This window comes from Empidonax traillii, unplaced genomic scaffold (assembly GCF_003031625.1).
Source record: "Empidonax traillii isolate 1590-97213 ecotype Southwest subspecies unplaced genomic scaffold, ASM303162v1 scaffold829:size344425, whole genome shotgun sequence".
NCBI classification, from domain to species: Eukaryota; Metazoa; Chordata; class Aves; order Passeriformes; family Tyrannidae; genus Empidonax; species Empidonax traillii.
In genome coordinates, this window is record NW_020956022.1 from 123,386 (window position 1) to 134,598 (window position 11,213).

General features: G+C 36.8%; 1 protein-coding gene across 1 annotated transcript in view; it reads left to right on the plus strand.

The window, feature by feature from the left end:
• LOC114066911 (KH domain-containing, RNA-binding, signal transduction-associated protein 2-like) overlaps window positions 1-9,217 on the plus strand; it is a 110,312-nt gene extending 101,095 nt beyond the window's left edge. The window contains exon 6 of the mRNA XM_027901972.1: window positions 8,125-9,217. Coding sequence (XP_027757773.1) covers window positions 8,125-8,222 — 98 coding nt within the window. The 3' untranslated portion in view covers window positions 8,223-9,217. The remainder of the gene's footprint in view (window positions 1-8,124) is intronic.
• The last annotated feature ends 1,996 nt before the right edge of the window (window positions 9,218-11,213 follow it).

Sequence of the window (11,213 nt, forward strand, 5' to 3'; positions counted from 1 at the left end):
GGGACCTTAAAGATCATCTAGTTCCAATCCCTCTGCCATGGGCAGGGACACGTTTCACTAGACCAGGTTACTCAGAGCTCTGTCTAGCTTTGAACATGCCCAGAGATGGAGAATTCATAGCTTCTCTGGGCAACCTGTTCCAGTGCCTCAGCACTCTCATAGTAAAGAATTTTTTCCTAATACCTAATATAAACCTACTTTCTTTCAGTTTGAAGCCATTTCCCCTTGTCCTGTCACTACATGCTCTTGTAAAAAGTGCCTGTCCCTCTTTCCTCTAGGCTCCCTTCAGCTGCTGGAAGGCCACAGTTAAGTCATCCTGAAGCCTTCTATTTTCCAGGCTGCACAATCCCAGTTTTCTCAGCCTTTCCTCACAGGTGGTGGCCGTCCTCTTTACTCCATCCAACAGCTCAATGTCCTGCATGTGCTGGGGACTGCAGAGCTGGATGCAGCACTCCAGATGGGGTCTTACCAGAGCAGAGTAGAGGGGCTGAATCACTTCCCTCAACCTGCTGGACACACTTGATGCAGCCCAGGATACAGTTGGCTTTCTGGACTGCAAGTGCACATTGCTGTGTCATGTCCAACCTCTCATCCACCAGCACCATCAAGTCCTTCTCAGCGGGATTGCTCTTGATCTGTTCATCCCCCAGCGCTTATTGGCTGTGGGCTGCCCTGACCCAAGTGCAGCACCTTGTGCTTGGTCTTGTTAAACTGCTTGAGATTCCCATGAACCCACTTCTCAAGCTTGTCCAGGTCCCTCTGGATGGCATCCCATCCTTGAGGTGTGTGGACTGCACCCCTCAGCTTGATGTTATCAGCAAATTTGCTGAGGGTACACTTGATTCCTTTGTCTATGTCATTAATGAAGATATTAAATAACGCTGGTTCCAGTATGGACCCCTGAGAACACTACTTTTTACTGATGTGCATCAGGATTCTGAGCCATTGACCTCTACCCTCTGGATTTGACCATCCAACCACTTTCTAATCCATCTTATTATTACTAAAACATCTCAGAAGCAACAGAACACAGATTGTGCCATTGTGGTGGAGTTTTTCTGCAGTGTCTTGGCAGAGCGCACACCTGTTTAGCCCATGCTGGATGCTTCTAAACTAGCAGGAATGCTCTTTAGATAAAGATTTCCAAATTTTCTGGGTTTTTTCCTTCTTTCTGCATCAATAAATGGTTTCAAAGTACATGACTTTTAGTTTGAAACTAAAGCAAAAATTGCAATCCCAACTGTTTGTGAGAATGCATTTCCAGAGGCTCAAACTCAGGCCAGTCTGAAATGAAAAAAATCTCTAGAAACCATATAGTGTGAACATCAAGAGTCCTCAGCATCAGCTGTTTCACTCTGCAGATCATTCCTATTTATATGCACTGTGTGCTAACTTTGACATAGCACATGTGTCCTGATACAAGCTGTCCTGGCTAACAGCCTTGCCACATGTGCCGTGGTCCTGTGGAGTGTGCTGTGGTCCTGCATGACTGCCTTTATTTTGGGGTGATAGAGGCATCTGGTCTGTTCCTGAGCACGAGGCAGATATATTCCTGGCCCTGGGAACTCAGAAGTGCTCCTGAGTCTTCCTGTACAGCGCTCTATTTTTCTTTCCTCCTGGAAACAGGAGGCACTGAAGATTTCTACTGCATAAGGATAGAAGATATACCAAATTAATTGCCCTTCTTTAATCTTCTATTTCAGTCATTCCTATACTTACTGATAGCAGCGATCCTGTTCCGACTGTGGGACAGAATGAACTGTCAAAGGCATTTTCTTGATTTTCTGCAAAATTTTATCAGTTTTACTGGAGGAATCACCTTAGCTGTATCCCAAGTAGCATTCATTCCCTCAGAGATTTATGATTTTTGTAAGAGCATGATTGGAAAGTTTGTTGGGAAACGAACACATTTTTAATTCAGCTATGATGACTAATGTGGGGATGATACTAGAGTTATTGCTGTTTCGTCAAATCAGTGTTTTAATTAGGTTATAATTCTTTAGAAAGTTCCCTATTTAAACCCGTCACATTCTTTTAACTGTCCATATATTCTAAAACTTTAGTATTTCAGTTATTATGCTACAACACTGAAAAAAAATCCACACGTAGCAAGGGAAAAGAGATTGTTTTTAATTTATAGTGACTTTTTGTGCTTCCTCTATTACTCCTGAATTATAAATCATTTTCTATGACAAAATAAGAATAAGTAAATCATGCAAAACTTTCCTGTGTAATATTTCAAATGGTAATTTCCCCGCCTTGCACCATGGGAACTGTAGAGTTGGAGAATCTAAGACAGAAGTTCTGTAATACTGACGTGCATCTATTTAATTCCAGGTCCAATATACCACTGCACATTTCATGTTGCATGACCATAAAGTAGTAGAAAATTAGTTTTTACTGAAGGGAAGAACAAAACTCCCTCACACTGTCACATTCACACTCCAGCAACACTGATAATAGTCTGTTTCCTCCCTGCATTACAGTTTCCCAAACTGCTGATGTACTCTGATGCTGCTCCTTTCCTGCCTGTGGCAGGTGTTCACTGCAAGAGTGAAGGCTGAAGTCTTCCAAGAAATCATTTTCTGCAGCTCCTGCTGTCATTACTTAACCTGCAGGGAGGGCTGGCACAGGGGCGTGCACAAGCTCTTCTCATCTGCTTCAGTGCTATGTCAGCTGGAGGATGTCTGTGATTCTTCACTACCTGTTTAAGCCAGGGAAGCTCACAGTACTAAAGTAGATTTGGAGTAGTCATGTCATTTAATTTGTTAGCCCTCCTGAAGAGAAGGCCCCCTTCAAGCATAGGGGCAGTAGTTAGGGGTTTTTTAACAGCTACAGCCATGTTCAGAAACTAGACTATTAAACCACAAGGTTTTCCGTTAATTTTTAGTTTTTAAGCTATGTAACTATATAATAGTTTTTATAGGGTTTTTTATAGGTTTTTAAGCATGGATGTGCATAATGGTTTTGAGCCTGTGTTTTGAAAACATTTTTTGTCTTCTGAAGATTCCACATTTCAAAGAAGAAAGGTACCATTTGTGATTTGAAAGATAGTCACTTCAGCTGTTCTTCTCACAAATTATAAAATGCACAGATGTCAGGTCAGAAAATCTTGTGTATTTTGCAAGCTTTGCAGAAAAAGCAAAAAGAGACCAGAAGAGTGAAAAAAGTAAGTGGATGCTCTCCTTTAAAAAAGAAAAAAAAAAAAGACATAACCTTGTTCTTGAATTTTTGTTTAACATAATATATACTTGTCCAGTTATGACATAAGAAAACTGCTGTGTTGGTGTTTTTTTTTGGTTTGGTTTGGTTTGGTTTTTTTTTTTTTTTGCTTTATGGAGTGAGCTTCAGTCATTAGCTTGGGCGGGGCAAATTTTCTATCTATTGCTTAGTACTTTGTCTCCATACATCTTTTCATGGAGGGTTACTATAAATACAGCACAAACTGAATTGTCCAAAGAAAAGCATTCTGATTTTCAATGTTCTCATTTTAAAGCAACATGTCTGCTTTCTATTGGGTCTTCTGTTCAGCACATCTATATCTCTTTTCTCTCACTGCTTAGGCAATTAACTACATCTCAGAACCCTCCAGGGAGATAGGTATTCCTGTCTCATTCTACCAGTGAGGAAGCCATACCACAAAATACTGAACAATTATCCAAGGTCACCAAGCAAACAAGGAGTAGAGCTAGTAATCACAATTCCTGAATTCCACTTGCACTGTATCCCAAGTGCATTGTGCTCTCTTTACATGCATGAAGTATATATGACCTTGCAAAAATGGTGGAGATTTTTCCTTATAGGAAAGAAAAATATTTTATTCTGAATTAAAAGCAACTTCTGTTTCTAAAACACTGAAAGCTAAGTGAAAAATGAAATTAAACCGTTAGATTACTTGCTGTTAAATACATCATAACTATCTAAACAGAATAGCTTTTTCTAATCTCTTCCTGGCCACCTCTCCAAAATAACTGACCAGAGATTAGTAAAATTGTGCCAAATAATTGTGGGCAATACTCAGATGTTAAATAATTTGCTAAGAAGAAAAAGTGATCAGGTCTTTATTATTACAGGGACTAAGCAATGAATGTAAATACAAAAATATTTGGAAATAACACATTCATATGTAAAACACAAGCTGTTAATATGGGTTTTTTTTAATTACAAAGCATCCATTAAGGTGGTCTGCCTTTTCATTATTGCATTGTTTCCCTTTTTGCGTTTGTGAAAGAGTTTTATTCAATGCTAGAAAGTTCCTTTACATAGTTGCAGAATACAGATTGAAGAGTGAAAAAAAAGTGTCTGATATGTGCTTATCTTGAATTTTGTACTTGAAGACATTTGAGCCACATGATAGCCACATGGATGGGCCACTGAATTTTTCTGTGCTTTCAGTAATACATAGATAAAATAGTAAGACAGAAACAACTTCATACGTACCTCTCTCTGTGCTATAAATGTTACCATCTAGATCCCATATTCTCAGGTTAAAAATGGTATGACCTTTTTTCGTTCCGACTCTCCTGTAAGAAAAAAATCTAGCTATGATTCTGTATTTAAACTTTAGATAAGAGCTAATGAGTCTCTTAGCACTGATCAACAAATAATCTTCAAAGAAAGCCTCAGCTAATATATCAATAGTCTATAATAGATATTGAAAGCATTTATATAACTCATTTAACACAGTATAATAAATAAAAGTCAATCTGAACCATAAAAAGCAGTGCAAAAATGCAATTTCAATCAGTCATAAACCAAGGGTGCTGATTTACTGTGATAATAATTAATTTTGTATCCTAAAAGTGAGCTTCAAATACCAATTGACAGGGAGCATACAGCAAAATGAAAGTCTGCAGTGTAATTAAAAGGGCTTTGCCCATGTCTTTTCATTTCTTATCAAAGTAGCTACAGCACTTGTTTCCACACCCACAGGAATCCTCATGCCCAAGCACACTCAGGTTCCTCACATATAAACTCTATTATGTTTCCATCATGCTGCTATAACCTATACTTTTAGTTTCTGAAAGCAAAACATACACTATTTCTCCTTAACTTAGAATGGCAAAGTTGGCAATAACACCAAGTTCCTGAAAAAGCTGGACCCTCTGCCCTCAGTCATTAAGCTGCCTGTGGGGATGTCTTTTGTCACAGTCTTTGACATCTGATAGCACTGGGGACAGTCAGAAGTGAAAAGGACAGGGTATGAGTGGAGCCTGCTATGGCAGAAGGACTGGATGGAGGTCTGGACGTCACAGAGGGAAGAGAAAGGTCAGGCTGCACAGGGTTTCTTTTAACAGGAATCAGAAGAAGGAAAAGGAATCAACATTAAAGCACAATGACCGCCCTGCACATTTCTTCAGCTCTTGGTCAGTCTCTCACTTGCAGTTCTCCCAATTATCTTTCTGTCTCCAAAGCTACACCTATTACCTGCTCTTCACCTGAAATCCCTCTCAGTTTCCACTTCATTAACATGTGACTTTACTAAGATGAAATACATCCAGGGTCTTTTTCCTTCCCCTTTTGGTACAGTTTTTCAGAGACAGACCGGGCTCCACTGTTCTCCTCAAACACAGTGAAACTGGGCCTGGTAATCAGTCTTTCAACCATTCTGCTGTCCAGCAAGCTACTGAGATAGTCTATATGGCTCCAATCTTCTAAGACTGTTCCTGAAGATAAGAGTTTTCCATTCTCAGAAGCCCTGTTTCTTCTCTCCGTGCTGAAAGAAGAAAGCTTACATTGGACTTCTGAAATGGAGACATGAAAGACCAGCTTTGCACACCAAGGAACCTTTAATTACTAGCATGCGGATATATTATTGTTCATTAAAAATCCCCACAGGAAAAAACCCACTAGTAATCTGACTTCTTTTTTGTTGTGGCTGCATCCTGTAATTTATTGGCATAGTGTAGTTCAGAGACTCTTGATAGTGCTGCTCCCTATCATGTTGCTTTCTCCATAATAAATATGTAATCCTTTACTGCTGTATGAGTAGTAGATGCCGGTGTTTTCCCACTTGAAGGCCTTCATCCCAAAAGTTCTATCTATGTTTTGGCTATGGATTCACCTGTTAGTACACTGGGGTCTATCGTGCAATATCAACAGGAGCTGTCAGCTGTCATGGTGTCGCTGATGGTGCTGAAGTTTGAAATCAAGCAAATAGGTCGACCATGTTACTGAGAAAGAGACTTGTACCACAAATTACAGTCTGGTTTTGTACTGTATCAAGAGCAGCAATTTGCTTTAAGAACAGTCAAGGAAAAACAGCTTCCTCCAGTTGGTAATATAAAGTCATTTTTCAATGCATGAGTACTATCAAAAATACTGTACATTTCACCTTTATACAAAGGTGTTTCAGTCCAGATGAGTGAGAGGACTGAAAGGGAACAAGAAATTGGTTTGTCTTTGCGTTGTACATTTAGTGAGTATGTTTACTACTTCGGTCATTTTCATTTATATAAATAAAGCTTCTCCTTTTCCGTATAAATCTCAATTCTCCCTGAGGCCTCTCTGCAAATGCAGTGACACTTCAGCAAAGGGTAATTGAAGCTGCAGCAAATTTACAGCAAAATGCCATTTTTAAAGGGTGTAATGAAACATACTGCAGAGGGAGGATTTTTAAATTCACTATATGGAAACTGATTCCCTCTAGGAATGAGAGACCTGAGGATTTAGAACTATATCATACTGGCTGCTACTTCTTCAACCCTATAGGCAATAGCTTTCCACAGTAAACTTTGGGTTTGTGTGACCGTAAAACCCCTGATATTCAAGAAGAGAACATCCTGAAGAGCTCAAAGAAAAAGAAAATTAATGGAGTGCACCAGAAAATCACAACAGGAGTGTCTCTTGTTCCATAGTAACATCAGCTGCTACCCAGTCCTCTCCAGAGATGTCCACATGTGTCTAATACATGCTAGCCTGAACCTCACTTTAAGCTGTACAGATGCTATTCCCCTCATACTCCAAGCTTTCCCCTCATACCCCAAGGCAGCAAGATAATGAAATGTAGTTGCAAAGAAGACATCTTGCAGAGAAGAAATAGCTTTCAGAATTTTAACAGGCTTTTTATGTTTTATATTTTCATTGTTCTATTTTCACGTAGTATTATTGTTTTACAAAAGGAATCTTTGATAGCTGTTTTAACCATTTAGTATTTTTGTCTAGTGCCAACTAATTTTTTTTTAGTGGTCACATAAATCAGCAGTCATTAGCAAATACAAGATACGCAACAAGAATGTTGCACTATGATGTGATATAAGATAGATGATACATTATGATTTCAGAATTTCCATTTTAATCACTCTACATGATCACTTGAAGTCAGTGGAAAACAAAACCAGAAATCATTTCACAATCTACTATCTGATTTAGGAGAGAATTCAAGTTTTGGGTTAAACTGCTAGACTACAACTGTAGGTAATTACCTGATTGCTCAGGGTTAACTTCCAAAATACCTTGTTGAGGAGGGGAGAATACTTGTAGAAGCTTTATAAAAACTGAACTAGATTTACAGTTTTTATCTTGATCTTTCTGAGCATATTTCATTCACAGAATTTGAAAAAGTGTTCTAAAGATAATGCATAGTAAAATCTTTTTGCTTAATGTAGTAGGTTCACTTCTACACATTTGTTTTTCTTCCATTATTTTCTTTCTTTTCATCTCAAATGGAAGTAAAAAATCAAACATACCTCTCTTATCCTTTCATCATTCAACTTCTCATCTTGTTACCATACCAACTACATTAAATGCTATTCAAATTTGTGCTTTAACTTAAATGCTAGAAACTCAAAACACCAAATAAATTCTGAACTGGCAGACTAAAGCAGTAATTTTTCCAGAGCTGACTGTACCATCACCACAGTAGTTATTCATTCTCTAGTGAAAGTGAAGGTGTAAGGCTCTTTTTTCATCCTGAGATAGACAGATTGCCTGTGTATAGAAGTAGGTTAGTTTTCTGTAAGTTTTGTGTGGGAGGGTAAAGAAATGGATAACACCATCCTCATTTTATTTTTCTAAAGGTTTCTGCCAAAATCCTCAAGAATTTTGACAGCCATTAGCAGCAGCATCCCTTTGTTCTTTCAGTTTTAGATATTTACAAAACTTGTTTTTCTCTTCTGTTTTTAGCACAAGAAGAATGGGCCACAACCCGTTCCAGCCTAAAGGCACCACCTCCAAGGTCAGCCAGAGGGGGTTACAGGGAACACCCCTATGGTAGATATTGAAGGTCCTCCTCATCTGTGACCTCATCTCAAAGACAATTAATAGCCTGTGGTCTCCACATAAACAGCAACAAGACAAGTAATAGTCCATTTCTTTTCTATCCTAGGGATTACTGCTCATTATTATCCTATGTACTACTTGTATTTCCTATAACATTGGCGTGATATTGGCATTAGTATTATTTTATAACACGGACTTAAAAAAACAGAGACAAAAAACCTTTGGCAAACATTGTCTATAAACTATTCAAAGATGATGTTCTATTGGTTGTATTCATTGCTGTGTGTAACTTAAAAAGCATGACACTGTTACAGATCTCGAGTCTCTCTACATACTAGCTAAGGCTGAGTTTCTGTTTAGGGTTGCTAAAAGACTGTAATATGATTCTTTTTTTCCTTTTTTTTTTTTCTTTTTGAACCAGACAATAATCAAGCTGTAGATAAGATGTTTAACCTGTCTTTTTAATATATGTTAGTTTAGATTAAGATGTTCGATATTAAGTTTGTAAATTTAATTTTAAATGCTGTTTTAATGGGGTTGAAAACAAGCAGCTACTGTATGTATGTAGCTAACTGAAGTTGTTCAGTGTTTTAACCTGTATTTGTTAAAAAAATCACTTAAAGTTCCATGTGTAAGCTTCTCTAAATAGGAAACCATAATTTTGTCAAATATGTTTGCCATAATTTGTCAATAAAGCTGAAACCTTTTGTAACAAACTAAATTTGGAATTACTTGTTTTCTAGCTTTAAATGCCTGCTTTATTTCTTTTTCAAGAGATGCCTAAAATGTTTTTTATATAAAAATTACAAAAATGAACCCAAGCCTGTTTAAGATTTTTTGTGTAAGAATTTAAAAGTTGTATTAATAACTTCTGGTTGTTAAATAATTTAAAAGTTAACAAACTAAACTGTTACATGAATCATGGTTAGTATCCACTAATGTATAACATGTTAATGGAAAAAAATGCTTTAGAACAATAAATGGATTTTAAACTATCCTTTAAGCTTGATCTTGCTAAACACAAACTCTGATTGACTTGTTTGTATTAGCATGTCTCTCGTGAGAATGTAATGGAGTTTAAAGAGGTAAGATTACCACTTACCACTGTTAGACTGTCTAAATGCTAGTTCTTCAACCTTTGAGTTTCCCCGCACATTAAATATCCCATTCAACATGTAAGCATTGCATAGACTCACCTATTTGTTTTCACTCAGAAGAGTGCGTTGACTGCATTTTTCGTAGTATATAACAATTTGTCTTGATAAACAAATCATCAGTGTCACTGCCCAGTTGTTGGTACTCAACTTCAAAAACTTTATTTGTAATTTTCAGTGCTAAATATCACCGCCCTTGAAGGCAGTTTAGAGGGCTGATATTCTTTTGAGACTATCAGACTTGATGGCTGATGATTATTAAGGAAATATGTCGCAGGACTCAAAGGATGACTAAACGTTAAACAGGTAACACTAATAGTAACTCTGTAATTTTGAGTATGCAACAGTAATGTAAAATATTCTCAGTTATTAAGTTACTGATAGTTAAAAAAGTAAACCTACCAAAAGATAACAAATAGGTATATAGGCTATTAAAACAACTAATTAACATTAACTAGTGACAACAAAATTATTCTACAATATATAACCCTCAACGTAATAAACAGAACTAAAATTAACAATAATAGTAATGCAACTCTTGCTAACAACAAATATATAACCTAAATTTTGATGAAGAAAAAAAAAAAGAACAGAAGACTTGATGGTAGGGATGCCAAAACTGTTAATCCTTTAAATACAGTCTTTTTGTTTACAGTGGCTTTTTGTCAATGTGATTGGTTTACTTTTTTGATGAGACTAAAGTACAGGCCAATTGCTGTTCAGTTTGTGAACAAAATCTCTTGCAGCTGGAGTTGCATGCTAGCTCTTTTTGAATAGTTTATGATGAGTATGTTTTGTCGTTTGAAGTGTTAAAGTGAATTTAGGAGGCTACATGATGGTTACACTGAGTTTATTCTGTCTCACTGTTTCAGGGACTCACAACCACTGGACAGCTAAGCAGCAGATCTGCTGAGAAGTGGTCAGGTAAGCTCTGCCGCATCTCAGGGGATTTTCCTAGTTCCTATTTTATCTGTACATTTGTTGATACTAACAACGTATTCATCAACATTTTTAAAGTAAATATTTCTTTCCAGCAATGTTTCTCTGCATAGCAGAATAAGGATTATGGTGTAATGGCAAACAAAACATTTACTTTTATATCTTATGATACTCCTCACTTAAATAAAAGAAGTGTTGTCATCTAGTCTTTTAATGGTAAATATTAAGATGGTATATTTTTATAATGCTCCTGCTAAAAACATGAGCTACCATTTATTAAAAGCATGCCTACATTTGGAAAAAAAGCTTGTCACATAACATAGAAAAATACAACACTAGCTTATCTTTGCTTCTGAAAATATTTATCATTTCTTCCTGTGACAAATGTATCTGTATAGAGACAGGAAGTTTATTATTTATTCTTATGCTTGGTGCATTTTTCTTTTTTTATGGTTTAGAATGGCAAGGACATTAATGGTATTCTTATGCAATGGCATGAATAACTTTCTGTATTCCTGTTTAAATATCTTTAAACATAAAGATTTATCTTGGATTACTCTTTTAAATAGACTTCAGATTATATATGAGAATTTGGCTGAAGACCAATGTCAGTGCTGGAAACAAACAAAAAAATTCAGCTCAGTTACAACTTTGTCCACAGACTCAGAAGTGTAAACCTTATCACAATACAAAAACTATACATTCTCGTCCTCTTTCATGATTGTTAAACTTGATAAGAGTTAATAAGCAAAACTGATCATGTTGTGCACCAAATACACAGTCTTAGACACATCTATTACTCTGGCATCTTTTCCCATGACTGTGGTCTGGCTGATTTATCATTTTCCAGCTATTGTGGTATTCCCCGGTTACTTACAAACCACAAAGTGTGTTGTATAG